The sequence below is a fragment of the Oryx dammah genome, unplaced genomic scaffold (assembly GCF_014754425.2).
Source record: "Oryx dammah isolate SB20612 unplaced genomic scaffold, SCBI_Odam_1.1 HiC_scaffold_8, whole genome shotgun sequence".
In the NCBI taxonomy this organism is placed as follows: Eukaryota; Metazoa; Chordata; class Mammalia; order Artiodactyla; family Bovidae; genus Oryx; species Oryx dammah.
Genome location: NW_024070192.1, coordinates 23349428 through 23376227, shown reverse-complemented (window position 1 = coordinate 23376227; position 26800 = coordinate 23349428). Strand labels below are relative to the sequence as shown.

The 26800-nt window shown below is 42.1% G+C and overlaps 1 protein-coding gene and 1 long non-coding RNA gene across 2 annotated transcripts; one reads left to right on the top strand and one right to left on the bottom strand.

The window, feature by feature from the left end:
• Window positions 1–3455: 3455 nt before the first annotated feature.
• LOC120867254 lies at window positions 3456–9291 on the bottom strand. Its single transcript, XR_005721829.1, has 4 exons — window positions 9194–9291; window positions 6556–6659; window positions 4193–4318; window positions 3456–3757 (listed from the first exon to the last, which is right to left on the bottom strand). It is a non-coding gene; the product is annotated as an uncharacterized LOC120867254 (long non-coding RNA).
• Window positions 9292–9384: 93 nt separating this feature from the next.
• Window positions 9385–25775, top strand: MRPL45 (mitochondrial ribosomal protein L45). The gene is made up of 8 exons (XM_040245546.1): window positions 9385–9567; window positions 10446–10623; window positions 11013–11130; window positions 14657–14755; window positions 23006–23054; window positions 23955–24104; window positions 24470–24643; window positions 25054–25775. The coding sequence occupies exons 1-8, from the start codon at window positions 9502–9504 to the stop codon at window positions 25138–25140; spliced, it is 921 nt and encodes a 306-aa protein (XP_040101480.1). The 5' UTR covers window positions 9385–9501; the 3' UTR covers window positions 25141–25775.
• Window positions 25776–26800: the final 1025 nt, after the last annotated feature.

Below are 26800 nucleotides of genomic sequence, written 5' to 3'. Positions count from 1 at the left end.
ATGCCAAAATCAAGAAAATGAAACTTGACGAGGATAAAATAAAACTCCAGATGTAGGGGACTTCCCTGGCTGTCCAATGGGTAAGACTCTGAGCTTCCACTGCAGGGGGCATGGGTTTTATCCCTGATAAAGGAACTAAGATCCTGCATGCTGGGTGATGCAGCCAAGAAAAATCAATTGTATCGGAAGGATTGGGGCTGCCTTGACAGCATTTTATGTGAAAAAGATTTAGGACTCACCAAACCCAATGTAGTCACAGTTTCATGAAAAGACACAATGTTAGATCAAAGAGATAACAGTGTCACTGTGTTTTAAACTGACCAGTTTTGGGTACCTCATGTTTAAAAAGATATTGATGGGGACTTCCCTTTTTTGGTCTAGTGGCTAAGACTCTGTGCTCCTAATGTAGGGGGCCCAGGTTCAGCTCCTGGTCGGGGAACTAGATCCCACATGCCACAATTAAGAGTTCAAATACCACAACTCAAGATCCTGCATGCCACAAGGAAGATCAAAGACCGCATGTGCCGCAACTACCGGGCACAGTCAAACTAAACAAACAAATGAGTGAATATTAAAAAAGAAAGAAAGAAAGACACTGATGAACCAGTGTATGTCCAGGGAGAGATCAGGTTGAAAAAGGATCTAGTAACTTCCCAAGTTAAGGAAGAATTTGATGGAGTTTAAAGATATTAGGCAATGGCACCCCACTCTAGTACTCTTGCCTGGAAAATCCCATGGACAGAGGAGCCTGGTAGGCTGCAGTCCATGGGGTTGCTAAGAGTCGGGCATGACTGAGCGACTTTACTTTCACTTTTCACTTTTATGCATTGGAGAAGGAAATGGCAACCCACTCCAGTATTCGTGCCTGGAGAATCCCAGGAACAGAGGAGCCTAGTGGGCTGCCGTCTATGGGGTCGCACAGAGTCGGATACGACTGAAGTGACTTAGCAGCAGCAGCAGCAAAGATATTAGATACTGGGAAGAGAAGAGCGAGGTAGATAAATAATAACTGCCCTCAAATAACTGGCTTTTTTCAAGCACAGGCTAACAACATGAAATTGCCAACCATCCTACTATCTTCATTTATAAACAGGCAACTTCATTTGTTTCAACCTAATAGAAGGCGATGTCAACTCCTTTTGCTATGCTGCAGAAGGTAAATGAGAATCAATGGTTGAACAAGGGAAGCAATTACATCAGTACAGGAAGGAATTTGTCACAATCAGATGCTCAAGAATACAATGAGCTGCTTCACAAAATTCTCGGTTCTATCTCATTGAAAGAGCCCAGGCAGAGCTGTCTGTTACGAATATTAAGCATTTCTGTATTTAGTGGGAGACTCTCCATGATCTAGCCTAAGTATCCAACCTCTCCACAGTACAGGGACTACACACGAGACCACTTTGACAGCAACCCTGGCCATCCTTGTGTTGTCTTACACTGCTGTGTCTTTGTGCACGTCAATCCTCTTGCCTCGAATTGCACATCTTCTTACTATGTATCCTGCAAATTCTTACTCATCTCTCCACACAATACCCAAGCATGGCCCCACCTGAACTCTAAACAATGTGTCATACTCTTTTATTTATTCATTTTTGGTCACGCTGGGTCTTTGCTGCTGCACTCAGGCTTTCTTTAGTTGTAGTGAGTGGGGCTACTCTTAGTTGTGCTGCACAGGCTTCTCACTCTGGTGGCTTCTCTTGTTGTGCGGTACATGCTCTAGGAGTGTGGGCTTCAGTAGTTGTTACACATGGGCTCTTATCTGCTCGAGACACGTGGAATCTTCCTGGACCAGGAATCGAACCCATGTCCTCTGCATTGGCAGGTGGATTCCTAGCCACTGTGCCACCAGGGAAGTCCCAAAGGGAAGTCTCTTTTATACCCTGTACCCTGTGCTTACTTCTGCAATGGGACTTAATATTCTTTTGCAATGTTTTTGTGTACTTCTCTCTTTCCTACTAAATGCGAGCTGCTTGTGGACCAGAAATGTCTCTTTCATTTTCCATATTCCCAGTGATCAGAGCAATATCTATGGTAACTCAATAAATATTCATGAAATGAATGAGATTAGATGTTTTGATTTTATATATAAAAAATTATCATATAAATACATTTTGAATCATGTTAATCAAAACTACTGTCCTTACTACATGTGATACACATTGATATTTTCTATTTTTTTCATTTTAAAAAATAGAATTATTCTAGTTTCCAAAATTAACTTGGGTTCTCAGCTTTACAACTGAAACACATTGAACTACAGGGTCAAGAGGCAGGGATCTGAATGGAAGATCTGAGAACTTGATAGGAGCTCTGGGCCTTCTTCCAGAAAGACACATATATACATTAAATCAGCATTCAATTTCAGAGGCTCTATGGACCCACTGAAGTCCTTCCATACATCACAGGTGGTGAGAAAGTTCCTTCTAATGCTTCAATCTTATTTTTGTGAGATGCATTAAGAAGTAGTCTAGGAATATTTTAGAGTCACCCATAGGGAGAGCACAAAACTGGCAGGGAAGTACATAAAGAACAAAGAATAGAGGGAAAATTCTGAGATGGAATAGGCAAGACAGATAAAGACAGATAAATACATGTGAAAAGTTAAAGGAATGGGGATCAGAATAAATCCTGGCTAAGAGTTAGGAGGAAGGGGAAGGTAGGAGCTGCCAGGTCAGGGTTTCAGGCCTGCAGAATCTGATATTCTTTCCAGACAACGGAACTTGGGGTTCCAGCCCTGTAGCTTTCATCTTCCCTCCAGAGGGCTCACTATTCCTTCCTCCTCTTTTTCAGGCAGACCTTATGGAAACTCTGAAACTCTTTTTCTCTTTTCTTCCAGATGGGAAGCTCTGGCAGAAAGAATGTTCTGGCCTGTGTGCAACGACTCCATTCTCTCTGCCAAAGGATAAAGCAAAAATCTGCTTTCTTGGAAACCAGCTCCTGTCTTCAGGAAGCATGACCCTAGTGAAGGAGTGACTGGGACCTTTGTATAAAGGGGAGATAAGGAAATAATCGTCAGCATCCACTAGCATGGTGGCACAGAAGGACAGTAATAGGTGAACACAAACAAATGATTTAAAAATGGAATCTCCTGTCTCCAAGATCTCAGTTCACACAGACAACTTACTACATTGGTCTTTGAATCTTAAATAACTCTGAAGTGTTTTCAACAGTCTGTTGAGGAGGAAACATACAACTCGCATTTCCACAGGACAAACAGTGAGAGGGACATGTATGAGGTCTAGAAGCTCCTATTAAGCTCTCAGGAATCTTGGAGATTTTAAGAACTTCTGTGAGGGTCCAGAAAACCTGGAACATTACAAAAGTCTAAAAGTAACTAGACTGAGGCAAAGAGAATGGAATTTGGGGTGGGGTTAGGAAACCTGAGTTAGTCTCTATATAGAATCCTGACTCATTTTGTGATAACAGCCAGTCACTTCCTGGCTCAGTGTTCCAGTCCTCGTCCACCCTTACCCCAGCCCCTTCCCCTGCCCAAGAAAAATAAAATCACAATTTTATTCTCTCTGGAGAAAGTTAAACATGATTATTTCTGTAAAGCAATCTGGAAAATAGTCGATTTCTCAGGGTGAGATGATTCTGTTTACTTTATAACCAGTGTAACCTCCTGGGTGGTATATAAAGCCATGAGGACAGCAAACTAATTTGTTGTTCAGATCTTCAGATGGGCATGGAGTTCACAGGTGGTGCGCTTGCTTCTTCTGTTTTCTAGGATGACACTGTTGTGTTGTAAAGGCCTCTGGAGAAAGGTTTGGGAGATAACTGGGTAACACCCAACTAGGTCAGGGAATGAGTCAGGGCTCAAGGACTCGATACCAACCTCTCCCACTCCTGCCAGGAAACCTCTGGGGTGAGAGAGAGATGAGAGAGGAGCCGAGGGGCGGGCCTTACTGCTGCCTGCCCTGGGGCCTCTGGCTTGCGGTTTCACCCTGGTTTGCCCTGCAGCTGTAACGTGTCTCCTGACACGCAAGCCCTGACATGCTCGCCCTCCCTTTTCCCCAAACTTCTGCTCAGTCTCAGAAACAGATGGCACATTCCACCCCAGAAGTGAATATAGGAGAGATGAGAAGGGAAGAACAGAACCAGGTGGAGAGGTGGCTTTTCAGAAAACGCAGGGCAAAATACAAAGGACTTTTTGTCAAGGAAGTGAGGAGGAAGTAGAAACTAAACTCACCTCCAAGGAAATCAAGATGAGAAAAAGGCAGAAGAGTGCCATGGCTGGGCTGACACAGAGAACAGAATAGGAACGAGGGCTGAGGCTGAGCAGGACCAAGAAGCACAAGCCTGGAAACCTGTAAGACTTAAGAGCAAAATGGCAAAATCACATCTCTTGTTTGGAGGTATACTTGGCTTTCGAAAATTCATCTTTCTTTCCTCAACACCATTCCCTGTTTGTGACAATTCTGAGGACTCTCCGCTAGTTAAGACACAATTTTATGTACCTACTGTGTACCAGTCACAAATTTTCATATAGGATTTCATTTAGTGTTCACTAGAGCCCTACATGGTAAATTTTGTTATTTAAAATGGTAAATTTTATTATCCCCATTTCACAGATGGGTACACTGGGCCTCAGAAGAGTTAAATAATGTGCCCATAGAATTCCGAAGTAGCGGACCCAGCCAGTTGAATTCCACTATACCAAAATGCATTTGATTTGATGTCAAATTAAATCAAAATAACGTCAAGAGTAGAGACTTCTTAAGCCTTCCACGAACAGTAAGAAGCAGACCAGGTAAGGAATAATGAATGGAGATCTCTTAATCTCTGACTGTAAGTACTAAGAAAACCCTGTAACTGTTGGGTTTGCATAGGCCTCTTTGTGATCGGAGATGCCAGTGAAACCTTGGTACCCTCTAGTGGAAGTTTTCTGCATTCACAGAGCTTCCACCCCGAAGCGCTGGAACTGGAGAGCATCCCCAAAGAATGGCCAGGTAGGAGATACATGTTCATATGTCAGGGTCCATAGAAGGTAAAGGAAAGAACAAAGACCAGAGGGAAGGTATGTTGAGCAATTGGTTCACAAGGGTCCCTAAAGGGAGTCTTTGTCAGGCCTTTATGCATTATTAATAGGAGCTCAACCCTGGTGGCTCTCTGTCAGTAAAGAATCCGCCTGCAGTTCAGGAGACTGAGTTTGATCCCTGGGTAGGGAAGATCTCCTGGAGAAGGAAATGGCAGAACACTCTAGTATTCTTGCCTGAGAAATCCCATGGAGTGGGCTACAGTCTATGGCGTCACAAGAGTCGGACATGACCTAGCAACTAAACCACCGCCACACATCAGGAGGGAGTGTAGGTTTTTAAGACTCTGGAGTGCTATTTTTTTTTTAATGGGGAAAATTAGTGATCAGTGATATGAAGTGACTCCTAAGGCCACAAGGAAGTCAATGTCAGCAATGGTGAGACTAGAACCCATGTTTCCTGCCTCCCAAACCTTTCCATTATATCACACTTTCTGTTTGTTGGGAACCCAGCCTATGAGAACAAGCTCCCAGGCTCCTGAACCTCATGCCCACACTCTGCAGGCACTGCTGGAGCTTCTTCCGCAAGTTCTCAGTGCCAAGATGTCAGATTTATTCCTGTCTCTCTCCTCCTGGAGAGGTAATCCCTGGGAATGGAAGTGGGTTAGAAACAGATTACTCTGATCCAGGGGCTTTGCTCTCTCCTCCCTGAACGTGGTGGGTAGGGAGTGGAGTGGGGAAGTCACAAATAGCCTGAAATTCCCTTTCAGGATTATCGCTTGATTTAGCCAGCTGGGGTGAAAGTGGAGCAAGAAGAGGGGAGGGATTAACTTGAGACCTCACTTGAACAGCAGGATGCATTGGCTTCTTTTCTGGCTGAGCCAGGACGAGCAGTATCTCTTCCTAAACATACCTTTAGAAATAAAGAGTCTGAGGCAGGCAGAAAAAGATAAAGGAGAAAGCCTTTGTCTTCAGCTGCAGGGATGAACGGAAGGATGGATGAGACAGAACAGCGAGGAGAAGAAAGTCATGCAGCACAGAAATAAGGAATCACTTTGGGGTACGGAAACAATCTACATTTTGATGGTTTTAGCTTTAACATAAGCTTTTCGCTTTTCCCTAGCAAGAGACCTAACACACATAAGGCTTCCTGAGGATTTCCAATTCATATGCAGGTTATGGGCTCTTTTGCTTTAGGGACACTGCACTGGGGTGGAATCCAGGACCACTGATATTATCTGTGTCAGCACAAGGAGTTCCGCTTACCAGGCCCCTGCTAGGCTCCATCTATCTCTTCCATGGCTATGATGGGGCTTGGAAGCAGTTATCCTACCTAACCAGAGCAGGACATGTATTAACTCATTTACTAAGTTAGTAACAATTCTATGAGTTAGGCACTTAATTACTCCTTTTCTATAGTGAGGAAAAGAGGTGGAACTAAGATGTACGCTGAGGCACCATTAAAAAAGAGCCTTGTCAACTCTCCAAGTGACGTAAAAACTCTGCTAACGTTAGCTAAAGATCAGTTGAGACCATTTCTTAGAAAGTTAGAAGTCATGGTTTCTATGTTACCTTACCTTGGACAATTCACTTCCTTTGCTCTTCATGCTCTCATCAAAGGGAGGGAAATAAACACAGGGCAAGCCTACTGCTCACTTCAATCCAAGTGTCATATTGTTTACTGTAATCAATAAACATATTGTAATCCAATTCTTCCAATTCTCCAGAAGTATTTTCCTTGTTCAAATCACCAGTGCTTCTCTGGGAAAGTAGGTTGGTGTTTAGTCGCTAAGTCGTGTCTGACTCTTTTTGTGACTCCATGAACTACAGACTGCAGGGCTTCTCTGTCCATGGGATTTTGCTAGCCAAGAATACTAGAGTGGGTTGCCATTTCCTTCTTCAGGGAATCTTCCTGACCCAGGGATCAAACCCACGTCTCCTGCATTGGCAAGCAGATTCTTTACCCACTGAGACAGCAGGGAAGCCCAGAATGTAGGTCTACCAGGCAGAATTTCAGAAGTTCCAATCTTTAACATCGTCTGCCAGTGTGGTGGTCTGGGGGGGATGCAGGCACAGTGTATGTCCCACTGCTCATGGGCTATCCCATCCTCTTTGGATCCATTTAGAATAAGACAATGAGTGGTCCCAGGAACTCCCTATATTTGGGGAAACAGAAATCAACTTTGCCTCTGCCTCATGATAGGTTTCGGAGAAGGCAATGGCACCCCACTCCAGTACTCTTGCTTGGAAAATCCCATGGACAGAGGGGCCTGGTGGGCTGCAGTCCATGGGATCGAGAAGAGTCGGATGCGACTAACCAACTTCACTTTCACTTTTCACTTTCATGCATTGGAGAAGGAAATGGCAACCCACTCCAGTGTTCTTGCCTGGAGAATCCCAGGGACGGGGAGCCTGGTGGGCTGCCATCTATGGGGTCGTGCAGAGTCGAACACAAGTGAAGCGACTTAGCAGCAGCAGCATGATAGTTTATCTGGGATTCTACTGATTCACTTATTTTTTCCCATGATCCACTTAATGAATAAATGTGTCTACTATGTGCAAGACTGTTTATTTGCAAGGCTGAGCCCCTAACCTTATTCCTTCCTCTAATTACAAAAGAGTTTCCTTTTCTTGTTCTTATCTTGATTTTTCTGTAGTGTGAACTTCTATGTTTGTGGAATTAAGAAGTATCCTTTTCATGTTAACATCCCCAGGTAGACAGCTCCCAATTTTCCATGCAGTTAATGAGACAGGAAGATAATATGAATTCTCCAAAGAGCAGCTATAGAACCCATTTACAACTGACCTCAGAATGAATTAAAAGCAATTGACTCCCCTTATTATTTCATACAGGTTGATATGAACAAGTTTGTGTTCCCTGGGAAACTGACCAGAGGGAAGGCGGAGACAGTCTAGGATGTGTTGGCTACCATGGGAGACAAACATAAGACTACAGTGAGGCAGATAATTCCAGAAAGACTGTATCAATGCTCTGCATTAATAACCACTCATCATGGAGTGGGGTTTCCTCACTTTTCAGGAAAACCAGTTAAAAAAAACCAATTCATGTTCTATAGGACTTTGTTAACAAATAAATATATCTCATTTAAATGCTTAATATATTCTTTAGCATATACATATAACACCTAACTTCATGTCACTGTTAATGTGTCATGCTATAGGTTCAAGGCTATGGCTAAGACTTGTGAGAAAATCCTTAGCTTTGAAGACTATATAGGTACTTTCCTGGCAGTCCAGTGGTTAAGACTGTGCTTCCACTGCAGACAGCATGAGCTCAATCCCTGGTTGGGGAACTAAGATCCTACAAGCTGCGGTGAAGCCAAAAAATGTGTGTGTGTGTGTACACAGTATAGTCAAAAAGTCGAGATTTAAGACATCAGATCCCCAAATCCAAAAGTAATCTCCCTTTCCTTTGACAGTTGTTAGCATTTTACTTGGACCTTTGTAGCAATTCTATTGTACAGCTCATAGATCCCAACTCATTGCAAAATACCATAGGTAAGTGTTCAATAAACATTAATTGGCAGAATGAGATAAAAACCTAAGGGTAAGTATGAAAAGTGCTTATTATTCACCTATGGTTACAGTACTGGATTTTCCAGGATGATCCCAACAACATGAATCCTTTAACCACTTAATGTTAAGAAATACAGTACAGTAGTCAGTGCATGGGTTCTGGAGTCAGACTGCTTAAATTTGAATCCCAGTTCTGCCAATTATCAGCTGTGTGACCTTAAATAAATTACGTACTTAATTTCGAGCCGGCACATCTTGTTATATACAAGAATATTACTCTTGTTTGTGATGAGGATTGAGTTAAAATATATAAAATAATCGGAAAATTGCCTAGCATCTGGTAAATGATTTCTAAGTATAAGTCATTTTTTGTTAATAAAACCTGTGCCTCTATCCCCAAATGGCAAACAAATGCTTTTGTCAGTCCACGTGTTTTTGCTTCAATAAACATAGTTGTCATTAATTTCCTTAATTCGATAGGATATTCTTCTGACGGTATAGACTGGGAAAATTAGAGCTCTGGCTAAGGTTACCCACCATATGGGATACAGACCCACAAGCTAGACATTTTCGTCCTTCCTAAGATCCAAGTAGGCACTGAAGAAAACACTTGTCTCAGAAGGGAAACACCTTTTCGTTCTTTATGGAATGGAAAAAAGGTGCAGCTCTGTCCCAAACCTGGAATGCAGTAGCTCCTGGCCGCCAGAAACCTTGGTGCGCAGGCGCAGTTGTAGCTCCACGCTCTCCGCCCGGCGCGTGACAACCGTGCTTCCACCCTACCCCCAACGCCATCTTACTGCGCAAGCGCAGCCCAACTCCACCCTCGCTCCCTCCGGAACGCGTACGTGCGCGTTCGCGCCCTTCACACTTGGCGGAGGGCGCGTGCCCTGGAAAATTCCACGCCCGAGCTAGCTCCGCCCTATGCGCCTTCTTTCCAGCCTCCGGCTCTTCACTGTTTCCTTCCCAGCTGCCTTTGCGTGAGCAAAATGGCAGCCCCCTTGCCGCGGAGTTTGTCTTGCTTATCCAGGGCTCTAGGACGATGGTCTCGGCAGGTGGGTAGGGATGGGGTGGCTGGAAGTCTGCGGGCTGGAGGAGGACAGAGTAGAGGGAAATACTCATTTTACGGTTGTCCTTGGTGAACTTGGGCGATACAGATCGTGCCTAAGTAGGGAGCAGTTGAGGTAGGCGAGACACAGCTGTCTGGCTGAGTGGGGAGAGCCTTCGTAGGGCTATCAGGGCGGGCAGGTTCTCGGGGATTAAGTTTCTCCGGTTTGCCCTGGGTCTCACTGGCGTACGGGTGTTAAATGGGAAAGAAGTAATGGTTTGGAAGGTGGTCTCGCTTCCCGTTGATTTTTTATAAACGTACTAAATTGATTAGTAGCTGTAAAGGAGGGAAAATCGTTCCTGCCTCAACAAACTTCATGGTCAGCGAGAAAAGGGATCTGGCCTTTAAAGAGCTTATGGAGCTAGAACGACAAAATAAAGTTTACGTTGAGGCTCCCAATAGAATGAGCACAATGTAATCTGAGTAAATGTAGAGATTTCTGAGTTAAGGTAGAGCAGAAGAAAAGAGAGTACTGGGTTGGTGTTTAAGTTCCCCATCAGACTGAGCGTTCTTTCATCAGTCTGATCAACCTTGCTTCCATCAACTTTCATCAACTCTGCATTCTTGAGTTGGCATAGCCCTGTAGTATGAAAAGTACTGAAAGAAAGCCTTTAGTAAAGGTTGAGTGGTATTAGTATTAGTAAAAGTTGCTTACTGTCTTTTAGTAAGAGACAGCTATAATTGTTAAGACAGAAGCATTTCCCCATGATGTGTGGCTTTATAATTGTTCCTAAGTCATTCTTTGGATGTGCCCTTTCTGTCTTTGCTTACAGTTTGTATAAGATTTTTTCCCAGGTTACCTAACCTTTTTCTGCTATCCTCCAGCCAATCCTGATGACTCAGTCCTCAGCAGTAGTTCCAGTGAGAACTAAAAAACGTTTCACACCCCCTCCTTATCAACCCAAATACAAAACAGAAAAAGAATTCATAGAATATGCCCGGAAAGCAGGACTGGTCATTCCTCAAGAAAGTTTGGAACGTCCCATACATCTGGCCTGTACAGGTAAAGCCCTAACCCAGTCCCCTTCTGTCAAAGGTCTTGAAAAATGGAGTGATTTGGACTGTGAATGATAGCATTTAATTAACCCCCAAATCAGTTCAGCTTTAATAATTTGTATACATTCATGAGGTCATCTTTGATCTTGTTTTCACAATATTCCTGGAAGACGAGGGTAAAATTTTTCCATTTTGTACAAGAAGAAGCTAAAACTCTTCTGAAGACTAAAGATTATCTTACTCTACTTTTTCTAATCCTGCATGATGTCCTCTGCATGGAAAAGTCTGTGGATAGTCTATTTTGTATCCAGGAGCCCTCCCAATTTTTTATGACCTCAAGATGACTTTTTCTCAATCTTGCAATGCTTGCTTAGTTTTCTCCTTCTCTCTTTACAGCTAGTATCTTTGATGCCTATGTTCCTCCTGAGGGGGATGCCCGAGTGTCAGCTCTTTCTAAGGAGGGACTGGCACAGAGGACTGAGCGATTAAAGAAGAATGTGGCATCCCAATTGTCGTAGGTATCTGAGACAGCTGGGAGTTCATACTAGAATAAAAATTTCTTGTTGCTACTTAATCCAGAGAGGCCATCTTGGATTAATTGTGTATAACTCCTCTGATAACTTGACAGTATATTCTTTCCATGTAATAGACAATGTATAATAGTATGGGCATTCTGAATCTTAGCATCTCAGCCTTGACTTCTCGTTTTTGTCACATCATTTAGGAATTTGACATTGAAGTTTGTAGGACACTTTTTTGATCACATATTTAACAATTGAAAGTAGTAATAAGAGAGAGCATATTTCTAAGAGAAATACCTGAGATTTTAAGAGAGTAAGAAAAACCAAAAAAGGCTTAAGAAGACAGACCTTTTCTAGGGAGCTAACTGTGCTTTCGTTAAGGAGCAGAAGCCAAAACTGTCTTCCTAAAGAGATTTTCAGTATCTGTCACTCTGGCTGTGATTATATGTAAATTATAGGCTCTTTAAGGTTATATATAGATTTCTATGCATAAGTGTATTGAGTTAGTGTCAATTCTTCATGTGGCTACAACATTCCTCTATATACAGATCTTATCATATCAACGCCTCTGCCTCAGACTTCTTGTGGCTCCTTATTATCTGAAGAATAAAATATAGATTTCTTCAGTGGTATTCAGGGCTTTTTAAAAAATGATTCAGCTCTTACCTTTCTTTTCACCATTGTCTATTTCATTTTTCTCATCCTAAACTTTAACATTTCCAAACTAATTGCTAGTTCCTTGACAGTTGCTGTGCTGCGTCTCTTTGTACATCCTTTCCTTTTTCTGAAAAATGTCTTTTTTCCTCAAGCATTGTGTCTGCTGTTTTTTGGGGTTTTTTTAATATTTATTTTTGGCTGCAGTGGCTTCTCTTGTTTGTGGAACACGGCCCTACACTAGGCCCTACACCCCACACTACATGTGGGCTTCAGTAGTTGCTGTATGTGGGCTCAATAGTTACAGCTGCTGGGCTCCATAGCACTGTAGCTGTGGCTCAGGGGCCTAGTTGCCCTCAACATGTTGGATCTTCCCAGTCAGGAATTGAACTGGTGTCCCTTGCATTGCAAGGCGGAGTCTTAACCAGTGGACCACCAGAAAGCCCTGCTTTTTTTTGTAATATACCCCTAGTTCTTCCCTCTCCTCTCCCCTCCCCCTTGGCAACCACAAGTCTGTTCTCTTTGTTTCTTTGTTGTTGTTCAACTGCTAAGTTGTGTCCAATTTGTGTCCACATGAACTGCAGGACACCAGGCTTCCCTGTCCTTCACTGTCTCCGAGTTTACTCATGTTCATTGGGTCAGAGATGCCATCCAACCATCTCATCCTCTGTCACCCTCTTTTCCTGCTCTCAATCTTTTTTGAGCAGCAGGGTCTTTTCCAGTGAATCAGCTCTTCGCATCAGGTGGCCAAAGTATTGGAGTTTCAGCTTTAGCATCAGTCCTTCCAGTGAATTTTCAGGGTTGATTTCCTTTAGAATTGACTGGTTTGATTTCCTTGCTGTCCAGGGGATTCTCAAGAGTCCACAATCAAAAGCACCAGTTCTTCAGTGCTCAACCTTCTTTATGGTCCACCTGTCACATCCATACGTGACTACTGGAAAAACCATAGCTTTGATTATGTTTGTCTTTCATAGATATGTTTCTTTCTGCGCCCCCCCCCCCCTTTTTTTTCTGGCTGCACCACTCAGCATATGGGATCTTAGTATCCTGACCAGAGGGATCAAACCTGCACTTTCTGCAGTGGAAACTCAGGGTCTTAACCACTGGACATCCCTGTGTTATATTTTAGACTGCACATATAAGTGATATTGTATGGTATATGTTTTTCTCTTTCTGACTTACTTTTTTAAGTATGATAATCTCTAGGTCTGCTTTTAATTTCTGTGTCTGCTTTTAAGCCTTCCCTGACTTTTTTTGGAGTTGCCTTTGTTATAACAGTATGCTTATTTTTACTATCTCCAATAACTCTGTATTGTGATGATCTCCTCTCATGTATTTCTTTCCTGGCTTGTGAACTCTTTGGTGGAAGAGTTCATGATGTTGATGAACACAACACTTATTGTCTAGGGGAGGAGACCAGTTACTGATTGTACACACATAATTACAGATAGGGTGAAGTATGAGTGCCATGGAAAGTTATCTTTCCCCGTCTGGGAGTTCAGAGTCGGCTTCTCTAAGAAAATGACATTTAAAGCTGGGATCTAAAGGGTTGCTTGGAGTTAGCTGAGTAGAGAAATGTGGTGAGGAATAGCATTCCAGGGAAACAAAACAAGGCTTTGAGGTGAAAAGAGTGTAAAGGAGTTGATTTTGTCAAATGCTTTTTCTCTGATCATTGACATGATAATGTGATATTTGTCCTTTATTGTATTATATGGTATATTACATTAATTGATTTTTTAGTGTTAAGCCAACCCTGCATTCCTGGGATAAATTCCTCTGGGTTATGGTGTCCCTCATCCTCTTAATACATTTTTGGTAACACTGATTAGATCATAATTCCCTGTTTACATTATTATAACTATGAAAATGCTGTTGACAGCTGAGTCATGCAGTACATTATTATTACATTTCCTTTCCTGCATAATAGTTTTTTATTTTCCTGGTATTAAGTGTCTTTTTTTCTCATTTCCTTGTAGAACTCCTGGTTGTGTTAATTTTCTCTCACTGTGTAGAAAACGTTATTCGATCAATCTCATCATAAAGAAGAAAGCCCTTCTGGAGCCTTCTTACCTTTTTCAGTCTGGACTGGTCACTCTTCAGGCTCACTGTACATTGTGGGATCTACTTTTATCATCATCCTGCTAATCCATTTGCCTTGCTTTTATATATAGTCCCTGTTTCCTGGATTTTATGTCTTTCTCCTTCATGGTACATTCAGTTATTTTGGTGGTACTCATTCCCTCGCAGCTTCCTGAGAAAGAGTGGAAGTTAAATAAATGAAATGTTGCAAGGCTAAGAAAAAGTCTTTCTTTTAGTCTCCCACTTCATTTATAATTTGCCCATAGGGCTTCCCTGGTGGTCCAGTTGTTAAGACTTCACACTTCCCCTGCAGGGGCCACAAGTTCAATCCCTGGTTGGAGAACTAAGAACCTGTCATGTTATGCAGTGTGGCCAAAAAAAAATAATTTGCCCAGATATAGAATTCTGGACTGGGAGTCATTTTTTTCTCCATGAAAAATACTCCTCCATTGTCTTTCTAATCTTTCTAACTTCTGATGTTGCTAGTTAGAAGCCCAGTGTCTTTCTGACTCTTGAACCTCTGTATGAAACCTGTTTTTTCTTCGTTAGTGCTTATAGGATATTTTCTTTGATGTCAAAATTCCAGAAATTCACTATGAGAAACATTGGTTTTTCTTTAGAATAATTGATTTAAGCGTAAGTTAGAAGGCTGAATTTATAGGACTTGGCACATTCAAAAAACAATTACTGAATAAATGGACAGAACATTAATGGAGGTAAAGTAAGCTGTTAAGTTATGGAAATTGAATGACATCTTTAAAATGATTCTCATGCTTAATTTTACAGAATCCGGAGGATAAAAGAAAGTGATCCTAATTTTAAAGTAAAGGACTTCCCTGAAAAAGCCCAGGATATCTTCATTGAAGCTCACCTGTGTCTAAACAAGTATGTGAACTCCCTGTCTTATACCCATTATGTTCTCAGAAGCTATTATTCTAGATGTTTCGTTTTTTTTTTTTTTTTTTTTTCTTCAGGTAAGAATTCTAGAGTGAGAGACCTTCCTCTCTGGGAAATAATTGGAGCCTGGAGCTATCTTTGACTTCTCTCACTGCATCTGGGAATTTTCACCATTTGGTCTGGCTCAGCTCCACTGGCAAGTGTTAGGACTCTGCTTAAAGGCAGCTGTTTTCAGCCCACCTGATCCCTAACTCATCTTGATCCTTTCTGGTGTCTGTCTTTTAGTCACTAAATCGTGTCCAACCCTTTACAAACCCCATGGACTCTAGCTCACCAGGCTTCTGTGTGTCTCTCAAAGTTTGGTCAGATTCATGTCCATTGAGTCAATAATGCTATCTAACCATCTCATCCTCTGTTGTCCTCTTCTCCTTTTGCCTTCAATCTTCCCCAGTATCAGGGTCTTTTCCAATGAGTTGGCTCTTAACATCAGGTGGCCAACATATTGGAGCTTCAACATCAGACCTTCCAATGTCTGATTGATTGATCAGACCTTCCAGTCTCTGATTACTCAAGGTTGATTTTCTGTAGAATTGACAGGTTTAGTGTCCTTGCAGTCTAGGGGACCCTCAAGAATCTTTTCCAGCATCACAATTTGAAAGCATCAATTCTTCAGCACTCACCCTTCTTTATGGTCCAACTCTCACATCCATGCCTGACTACTGGAGAAACCATAGCTTTGACTCCACATACCTTTGTCAGAAAAGTGATGTCTCTGCTTTTTAATACACTGTCTAGATTAGTCATAACTTTCCTTCCAAGGAGCAAACATCTTTTAATTTCATGGCTACAGTCACTGCAGTGATTTTGGAGCCCAAGAAAGTAAAATCTGTCACTGCTTCCACTTTTTCCCTTTCTGTTTGCCATGAAGCTATGGGACTGGATGCCATGATCTTAGTTTTTTGGATGTTGAGTTTTAAGTCAGCTTTTTCACTCTTCTCTTTCATCCTTATCAAGAGGCTCATTAGTTCCTCTTCACTTTCGGCCATTAGAGTGGTATCATTTGCATATCTGAGGTTGTTGATATTTCTCCCAGCAGTCTTGATTCCAGCTTGCGATTCATCCACCCCAGCATTTCGCTTGATGTACTCTGCATAGAAGTACATAAATAAGCAAGCTGACAATATACAGCCTTATTGTATTCCTTTTCTAGTTTTGAACTAGTCAGTATATTTCATGTCCAGTCTGTTTCTTCTTGACCTGCATGCAGGTTTCTCAGGAAACAGGTAAGGTGGTCTGCTATTCCCACCTCTGAGAATTTTCCGGTTTGTTGGGTTCCACACAGTCAAAGGCTTTAGCTTAGTCAATGAAGGAGAAGTAGATGTTTTTCTGGAATTCCCTTGTTCTCTATAATACAGCAAATGCTGGCAATTTGATCTCTGTTTCCTCTGCTTTTTCTAAACCCAGCTTGTACATCTGTAAGTTCTCAGTTCACATATTGCTGAAGCCTAGCTTGAAGACTTTGAGCATAACCTTACTAGCATGTGAAATGGGCACAATTGTTTGATAGCTTGAACATTCTTTGGCATTGCCCTTCTTTGGGACTGGAATGGAAACTGATCTTTTCCAGCCCTGTGGCCACTGCTGAGTTTTCCAAATTGCTGACATATTGAGTGCAGCACTTGAACAGCATCATCTTTTAGGATTTGAAATAGCTCAGCTGGAATTCCATCACCTCCACTAGCTTTGCAATACTGAAATCAGATTGACTATATTCTTTGTAGCTGAAGATGGAGAAGCTCAATGCAGTCAGCAAAAACAAGATCTGGAGCTGACTGTGGCTCAGATAATGAGCTCCATATTGCAAAATTCAGGCTTAAATTGAAGAAAGTAGGGAAAACCATGAGGTCACTCAGGTATGACCTAAATCGATTCCTTATGAATTACACAGTGGAGGTGACAAATAGATTCAAAGGATTAGATCTGGTAGACACAGTGCCTGAAGAACTATGGACAGAGATTCATAACATTATACAGAAGGCGGTGATCACGACCATCCCCAAGAAAAAGAAATTCAAGAAGGCAAAGGGGTTGTCTGAGGAGGCATTACAAATAGCTGAGGAAAGAAGAGGAAAGGCAAGCGAGCAAGGGAAAGATATACCCAATTGAATACAGAGTTAAAGAGAATAGCAAGGAGATAAGAAGGCCTTTTTAAACAAACAATGCAAAGGAATAGAGGAAAGCAACAGAATGGAAAAGACTAGAGATCTCTTCAAGAAAATTGGAGATATCAAGGGAACATTTCATGCAAGTATGGGCACAATAAAGAACAGAAATCATATGGACCTAACAGAAGCAGAAGAGATTAAGGACAGGTGGCAAGAATAGACAGAAGAACTATATTCTGAAAAGTTAATGATCAAGATAACTACGATAGTGTGGTCACTCAGCTAGAGCCAGATATCCTGGAATGTGAAGTCAAGTGGGCCTTAGGAAGCATTACTTCAAACAAAGCTAGTGGAGGTGGTGGAATTCCAGCTGAGCTATTTAAAATCTTAAAAGATGATGCTGTTCAAGTCCTTCACTTGATATGTGAAGCAATTTGGACAACTCAGCAGTGGCCACAGTTGGGTTGCTATTTTGTTATTGGGTTGCAGGAGCTCTTTATGTGTTCTGGATAGTGATCCCATATCAGATATATGCTTTATAAATATTTTCTCCCATTTCATGGGTTTTTACTTTCTTGGTAGTGTACTTTGATATAAGAACGTTTTAATTTTCCTTAAGTCCAAGTTACATGTTTTTTCTTTTGTTGTCTGAGTTTTTAGTGTCAAATCTACAAATCATTGCCAAATCCAGTGTCATGGAATTTTTCCCCAGTGTTTTCTTCTAAGAGTTTTATAGATTTGGTTCTCACATTTTGGTCTTTGCTGTAAAGTAAGCATCCAACTTCATTTTTTTTAAAATAATATTACCTATGTATTTATTTGTTTATTTTGGCTGTGTGTGCTGGATCTTTTGTTGCTGTTCTCGGACTTTCTCTAGTTGCACCAAGCCAGGGCTCCTCTTTGTTGTGGTGCCTGAGCCTCTCATTGCAGTGGCGTCTTCTGTTGCAGAGTAAGGGCAGTAGGCACACCGGCTTCAGTAACTGGGGCTTGAGGGCTGTAGAGTATGGGCTCAGTCGTGGCACACAAGGTTCATTGGTCCCAGGAGTGTGGAATCTTCTGGAACTAGGGGTTGAACCAGTGTTCCCTGAATTGGCAGGCGAATTCTTAACCAATGGACCACTAGGGAAGTCCCAGTGGTATACCTTTCTGATTCCTTTCTTTCCTTTTTTTACCGATTTTTAAAAAATTATTTTCTTAATGGTTACTTCAGGGATTAGAATTAGTATCTTAACAGTCTAGTTTGGATAATATCAAAGTTTCAATAGTGTACAAGCAGTCTGCTCCTAAGTATCTCTGTCCCTTCCCCTTTGCATTGTTACTGCCACTGATTATATGTTTATACACTATATGCCCATAACATACATTTGTAACCCATGTTTTATGCATGTGTCTTTTAAATCAAATAGGAAAAAAATGAGGAATTACAGATCAGAAGTACAGGAATACTGGCTTTTATGTTTACCTATATAGTAACCTGTACCAGTGCTGATTATTTCTTATTGCTTTAAGTTACTGTCTAGTGTCTTTTCATTTAGGTCTGAAAAACTCCTTTAGTTTATCTAATAGGACAGATCTCCTGGTAATAAACCCTCTCAATTTTTGTTTATCTGAAAATATCTACAATTCTCCTTCATTCTTTTTTCTTTTTTTTTTTTCTTTTGCCATACCTCATGGCATGTGGAACTTCCCCGACCAGGGATTTATTTAACCCATGTCCCCTGAAATGGAATTGCATTAACCACTGAGCCACCGAGGAAGCCCTTTCCTTCATTTTTAAAAGATAGTCTTTCTATCTATAGAATTCTTAGTTGACAGATTTTCTTTTAGGCCTTTAAATATATCATCCCACTGCCCTTTGGCCTCCATAGTTTCTGATAAGACATCAACTTTAACCTTTTTAAGGTCTCTTGTATGTGACAAATTACTTCTCTTTTGTTGCTTTTAAGATTTTCTCTTTGTCTTTTGGCTTTGACACTTGCACTGTACTGCGTCTCAGTGTGGATTTCTTTGAGTTTATTCTGCTTGGAGTTTGTGGAGTTTCTTGCATATGAACATTTATTTCTTTTACCAGATTTGGAATGCTTTCAGCCATTCTTTCTATTCTTTGTCTTTTTGGCTACACTATGCATTATGCAGGAACTTCCCCGACCAGGGATTGAACCTGTGTCCCCTGCAGTGGAAGCACAGACTCTTAACCACTGGGCCCTTAGGGAGGGTCCTTCAACTAGTATTTCTTCAAATGTTTTTCTGCCTCCTCTCTCCTCCTTCCGGGATCCTATGCTTGTGTGTTCATGCACTTGACAGTGTCCTACAGGTACCTCAGGCTCTACTCGTTTTTCTTCATTTTTTTCTTCTTTTTGCTCCTTAGATTGGATACTTTCAATAGTTTTATCCTCAAGTTATGTGGCTGAGCTGGTAAAGAATCTGCCTGCAATGTGGGAGACCTGGGTTCGATCCCTGGGTTGGGAAGATCCCCTGGATAAGGGAAAGACTACCCACTCCAGTATTCTGACCTAGAGAATTCCATGGACTGTATAGTCCATGGGGTCGCAAAGAGTGGGACACAACTGAGCAACTTTCACTTGCTCCTTAGATTGGATGCTTTCAATAGTTTTATCCTCCAGGTAACTGATCCCTTGTTTCTGCCTGCTCAGATCTGCTGTTCAACCCCGTAGTGAATTTTTTTTAAGTCTTTATTGAATTTGTTACCTTATTGCTTGCTTTTTTTTTTTTTTTTTTTAATGTGTTGGCTTTTTGGCCAGGAGATATGTGGGATCTTAGCTCCCTGACCAGGAATTGAACCTGTGCCCCCTACACTGGAAGGTGAAATCTTAACCACTGTACTGCCAGGGAAGTCCCTAACCCCTGTAGTGAATTTTTAATTTCTTTCACTGTATTTTGCAGTTCTAGAATTTGTTTGGTTCATTTTCATAATTTTTCTCTCTTTACTAATGTACTTATTTCGTAGATTGTTTTAGAATTTCCTTTAGTTCTTTTTCCCTGGTTGCCTTTATCTCAATGAGCACGTAGGACAGTTGATTTAATGTCTTTGGCTAATAATTCTAATGTCTGGGCTTCCTCAGGGTATGGCTTCTGTCAAAAGTTTTTTCCTGTAGGTGGGCCATAGTTTCATGTTTCTTTGTATACTTTGTAAGTTTTTGTTGAGAATCGGACATTCTGAGTAGTAGTGTGTGGTAGCTCTGAAAATCAGATTGCTCTGCTCCTCGGAAACTGCTGACTTTGTTGATTAGTGCCACTGCCATCCATTTGTGACTTTTCCAAACTAATACTGCTAAGTGTGTATTCTTTGTTGTGGGTAGTAGTCATTGAAGTTTCTGTTCCATTATCTCTGCAGTTGGCCAGTGACCTGACAAAGATTTCCTAAATTGTCTGACTGAATAAAAACAAAATAGGTGTTATTTTCCCTTTATCCCTTTATATCTGTTAATGGGAAAAACTGCTGCAGCCAGCAGGGCCAAAACAGTGGCATGGTTTGTGCTGGTCTCTCTGCCATCCACCAGACTGACCAGAATGTGCAAACTCAAATTTTGGAGGGGAGGGTCCCTGCTGCCTGCCCAAGTACCAGCCATCCACTCCAGAATACAGACCACTGTCCCACAGTCATGGCAGGGCTGAGGGAAAGAGGAGGGTAGATGGTTTGTACATGTTCTTAAATCCAGACTCATTGGCTTCTCCCTTCATCAGGCACTCCCCTGGTTGTTATAAGTATCCAGAGTCCTGAGATTTTGTTTTTCTTATTTATCAGTTATTTCAATGAAGGGACCCACCCCTAGTGCTTCCTGGTCTGTCGTTTTGCTTGATGTCTGTGTCTGTTGATTTTGCTAGGTTGATTCCAGGTCTGTTTTGTAGTGTTGATGATGGAGTGTGTTTCTTCTGAGGGAATTCCAGACAACCTAAGTTATGAATATGCTCCCAGAGAGGTTTTCTCTGTGTGTTTCTGCCAGATCCTCTAGGGATAGCATTGGCAAGGTATTAGTTTTTATGTTAATTTCTTAGTTTAGGAATTCTTGCGTCATAGAGATACTATAAATTTTGTGTCTACATCTGAGTATAATGTGTACTTAGAGCTTTAATTTTTCAGTTTTCATGGGGTTTTTTGGTGGTTGTTGTTTGTTTTTTAGATTTTTTCCCCCTCCTCAGAGCTCTAGACAGAGGGAAGCTTTGTCTCTAGGTTGGTGGACTATTTTTCTAGTTTCCTTTTCCTGCAGCTGCCAGACTCTTTTGAGGGTCATAGCTTTATACAGGGATTTCGATTCTAACTCCCTGTCGTTCCAACATCCTGGGTTTTAGGAAAAGTCAGGCTCTAGCCATCAGATCCTATTTCTCGATCCCTAAATCATCTCTTACCTGGTTGTGGTATCAACTTATGTTCTTTCCATTCCACTTTTAATTCCCTCTTCCTCTCTGGCACCTATGGACTTAGCTTCCTTTCTCGTGTACTACGCTAGAGATTTAAAAATGTGTGTGTGTCTGTGTTTATTATATTCTGTCCAACCTTTCTGGATGTTTTCAGTGGGAGGGTAAATTTTATTGCAAACTTACTTATAGGATAAGTTCTATTACAAAATACGGAGTCAGCTCATAAAAGGAGGAGTTTATTTCTACTGAAGATTTCTAGGCCGGGAGGTGGGAGGGGGGTTCAGGATTGGGAACTCATGTACACCCGTGGCTGATTCATGTCAATGTATGGCAAAACCAATACAGTATTGTAAAGCAAAATAAAGTAAAAATTAAAAAAAAAAAAAAAAAGATTTCTAGGCGAAGATAGTGATGAGGAAGAATTCATTCAGAGGTGCCAGGTGTGGTGGTTGTGGTATCTGTCACCACAACTTGATCTAGTCTCGTCTAGAGCTACAGGGAGGGGAAATGACTCAGAGTCTTTTTTATTTGGAATAGAAGTGGAAGTGAAACAAACAACTAACATATCACCCACTCTGGCATTAGAGGCACAGTTTTTCAAAGAGCAAGACTTTAACCACTCAGGAAGTGTTAAATTGCAGAAGACAGAAAAAAAGCAACAAAAAAAAATAAATTTCAGGAGAAAGTCATGAATGTGTATCTGAAAGAAACTAATCTGTGGTCTTAGGTTTACCTGAAGTTAGAAACCCTCCTAAAATCTTACATGTACAGGAGCTTGGGTTTGTTGTCTCATTTTCTTACTGAACAGAATCAGCATAACTTGGTCACTCTGGCAGCCACAAAGATGGGATGGAGGGACAGTTTGTGTGGAAAGGACCAGAAATGACAAGTGGTTATCTTTTATTTTTTCCAAACCTTAAGCTTTTTATTTTGTATTGGGGTATAGCCATTTAATGGAAGCCGTTGACTTCCCTGGTGGCTCAGACAGTAAAAGCGTCTGCCCACAATGTGGGAGACCCGGGTTGGATCCCTGGGTCAGGAAGATCCACTGGAGAAGGAAATGGCAATCCACTCCAGTACTCTTGCCTGGAAAATCCCATGGGCGGAGAAGCCTGGTAGGCTACAATCCATGGGGTCACAAAGAGTCAGACACGACTGAGCGACTTCACTTTCTTTCTATAGCTGTTTAACAGTGTTGTAGTGTCAGATGAACAGAGAAGGGACTCAGCCATACTGGTTATATCTTGGCTAGGTTCAAGGATGAAAGTGTAAAAAATAAAGCTAAGCAGTTGGTATTGATGATGTATCCATGGTAAAAGGAGATAAGCTGAGCTTTTGATTGTTGTTTGTGTTGAATCTTGTTCCAGCTTAGAACAGAAATCAGTCCCCATGTCCCAGTGAGGGTCTCTTACCCATCTCAAGGATATATAGTAATTTCAGAGAAATTTCTTTCTGCTCCTGAGATTCAGACATAAATTTGCACTGCTTTTTTAGCTCATGGTTTTCTGAGAAATTATGTTATTCTTTATCTTTATGTCTCTAGGACTTAGTATATTACCTGGCTTATAGTAGGTGTGCAGAAAATATTTGTAAAAATGAAGGGAATAGTTTTCCACTTTCAGGGCCATTTTCAACGTTCATAGGGAGTATCATAAAAGCAGCAGTCAGTGATACAAATTTCTTTCCTTTTTAGCTCAGACCATGACCGACTTCATACCTTGGTAACCGAAAACTGTTTTCCGGTAGGTTCTCATCTTCCTTAGAATTGTGGGATGCCTGAGTAGACAGATTCTAGATAGCACCTCAGTTTTCTTAAGGATCAGTTTTGAGAGTTCAGGAAGTTTAAGGCAAAAGACCAAAGTTCATTATGTTTGGCTGCATGGTAATGACTTGATATGGAGTCTGGTAAAGGCCGTGCAGTTGAAGATAGAGGAGGTCCCTGAGCAAGCAGTACTAAGACTACAGATCCTGAGGTGAGGGGATGGTCACATTAGGCCAGCCCTGCACATGCCTGTGCTACAATAAAGGATTTAACCAGTGTGCATGAGGCTTACACTGTGGTAACAAGGGTGCTAGGTACTTTGGGAGACTCCTGACTATGAGGACTTTGTGGTTTAGTTAGAAACTCAAGAATAAGAATTTCAGTTGCTCTCAGTTCTGCCTCATCTCCCCAGGCACAAGGATAGCTTTCTTAGTCTAAGCAGGTTATTAACCTTTATAAAAGTCTATAATTCCTATAAAAACTGCAGAAAGGTAAGAGAAAAAAACAAACGTGCAGCCAACAGAAATGCATGCAATAGTGAGCAGATTATGAAAGTGTGTGGGAGGGATAGCATATTAGGTAAGCTGGCAATTTGGAATGAGGTCTTCATTGATTTGGAGAAGGGTCCTCCAGGTGGTAATTGGCTCTTGAGTCATGATTTAGAAACGAAAAGAGAGTTGTTGTAAGGTGAGCTGGAGCAGTAGCTTAAGCAAAATTTAGAAAAGTGAGACAAAAAATAAGCACCAGAGCGCATTTGATGGGAAACGTTGCATGTTGACTGTGGCATTGCAAGAAGAGGAAGCATGGAAATAAGCACCCACTTCCGTAAGGGGGCGGGAGGTGCGGGCAGGAATCCAGTTGAGCTCTTCTCTGCCCTCAGGACATGGTCTGGGACATCAAATATAAGACCGTCCGCTGGAGCTTCGTAGAATCTTTAGAGCCCCCCCGGGTGGTGCAGGTTCGCTGTTCGAGTCTGGTGACCCAGAGCAACGCGTATGGCCAGGTCACCGTCCGCATGCATACCCGGCAGGTAGAGGCACCACTCTGCTTTCCTCCCAGCTTTTCTTCACTCTCAGGTTGAGCACCTACCTCTGAGTCCTGGGTATAGCTACCCAGGACTGTGAGTTCTAAGGAAAGGCTCACCATGGTCTTCCTTGCCTTGTCACTGCACCCTTCCCACTGCTGTATGTTAGCTGCGAACCCAGGTGTGGGGATATTATTCCCTCCCCTTCCTGGGACCCCTCCTACCTCCTTCCACTCCCTCCACCCTGACCACACTCCCCACCCAGTCAAAAACCCTCTAAGAGTAAAGTGTCAGTGGTTGATCGGTTAGTCTGGATTCAGAATTAAACAACTCCGAGGGCTAACCAACTTGATGTGCTTTCATCTTTGCAGACTCTGGCCATCTATGACCGGTTTGGCCGGTTGATGTATGGACAGGAAAATGTGCCCAGGGATGTCCTGGAGTATGTTGTCTTTGAAAAGCACCTGGCGAATCCCTATGGCAGCTGGAGAATGCATGGCAAGATTATTCCCCCATGGGCACCCCCTAAGCAGCCCATCCTTAAGGTAAAGCAGCTCACATGGTTTAAGGTGTGCTAAGTTGCTTGAGTCTTAGGTCCAGCTCTTTGCGACCCCATGTACTGTAGCCCACAAGGATCCTCTGTCCATGGGATTATCCTGGGAAGAATACTGTAGTGTGTTGCCATGTCCTCCTCCAGGGGATTTTCCCCACCCCGGATTTGAACCCCCCGCATGTTACGTCTCCTGTATTGGCAGACGGGTTCCTTACCACTAGGGCCACCTAGTTTAAGACATGGCATCCTCAGCCACTCCTGTTGGGCACCTCCTAGTGGAGAGGGAGGGTGATGCAGCCCCAGGAAGAGGAATCCTTTAGGGATAGGCCTGGAGGCAGGTGTGAATCTCTTGGGTAAACCATGGACTTGGATAGTAGATAACTCAGCTTCCTGCTCTTTCAGACGGTGATGATCCCTGGCCCCCAGCTGAAACCTGGGGAAGAGTATGAAGAGCTGCAAAGAGAGGCCCATAAGCCTCAGCTAGCGTGACAGCAAGAATGACTCCTGGGGTGAAGCATGGTTGATGAAGCAACTGGAAGCTGTGAAGTCTGGGTGTCTGGAAGCTGTGAAGTCACCTGTCTTTCTTCACACTGTAGAAAGAACTGCCTTTGTTCTCTTACCCTGCTTGGGTCTTTTAAGCAGTCTTATCCTCAATAACAACTGCTGCTGGTTGGACCCTGGTGGGTTGGTTCTATGCACAGCAATGGCTCCGCTTCTTTTTTTCCATCTTATATCTAGTTTCTAACTCCAGATGAAAGACAGTGTGTTTCAGAGAACATGATACTGGCTTGCCCATAGCAAGAACTGTCAGGAGCAAACTGGCAGGACTTTCTAATTACAGGGCAGGGATCAGAGTTGGAAATAAAACACTATCAAGTATTAGACAAATTGTGGGTTCTTTACATTTCTCCTGGTTTAGGCTGGAAGTGGACAAGCCTTCAAATGGTAGAAGTGGAATTTAACTGTGACTGATGTGACTTATAGGAAATCCAGACTTGAGAAAAATAATTAGTGTTTATAAAAGTGATGTCATTTAAGAGGGTCTCTTCTCATACACTGATTCACTAAATCAGTATCTGTATTTCACAAATGAATGTAAATCCAAAGAAATCATTTAGTCTTCAGCTTTTGGATTTTGTTCTTAATTATCGACTGTATCCTGATATAATCCCAGGAGGCGTTGGTGGAGGCAGGGGCCATGGGAGTGTGGATACACTTGGGAAATTCATCAGTAAGACTTGGTTCCCTGATTTCTAGCACCTTTTGGAGATGGTGACTATTTTTGCAGCTCAAATTTGGAGGCAAAGATTCCAGGATATGAACCTGTGGAGAGTGAAACAGCCCAGCCCCTACTTGTGCCTTAGCTCCAGCTGGAGGAGGATGTAGGACTTCACATGCTCATGTCCTGGGTCATCTGAAGTGTGACAGGGAAGTCAGTGTCCCAGCAGCAAGGTTGGCTTATAGCACTATTACACTGATCAGCCCATGAGGTCTCCTCTTAAAAATTAGAACCTTATTTCTCATATTTATGTTTTTTTTAAGTCTAGAGTTTTCTTTTAAGAAGTTTATCACTTGGCTAAGGATTAATCTGTTCTGACCTTATCTTGATAGTAGAGTCCAAAGAAATGAATCAGGTTGAGAATAACCTGATGACTCTCTGTAAAGCTACCATCTCAGCAAAGCAGCAAACAGACCAGGCCTCACAGGGGAGAACTAAGGTTTTAATAACAGCTGCCAAAAGTGCAGACCACAGAAACGAGATGTGTATGCTTAGGGGAGAGGCAGCACTAGAGGATTAATCCAAAGCAGGCACTCTCATAATGCTACTTAGTCTCAACCCTTTTGGCTTAAAAGTGTACATCAGTCTCCAGCATTGCTGCCCAAATGAGGTTTGGTCATATCCTATTTGCCTGAGCCCCGGATTAAGGCAAAATGAGAAGGGAAGTGCTTGCAAGTAGGGTCCACAGCTGGGAGGGTGTGGAGTAAGGGAGAGGCAATCCTGGGTGGGACAGGGAGCAGAAAATGCACACTTAATGACCAAACAGCATTTGGATTTCTATGAAAATATATAAAGCTTTCAAATAAGCTATTTCACCCCCACTCCCCTAGATCTGTCTCAGGGGTCTGCAGATAATCCTAAATAGCAGCT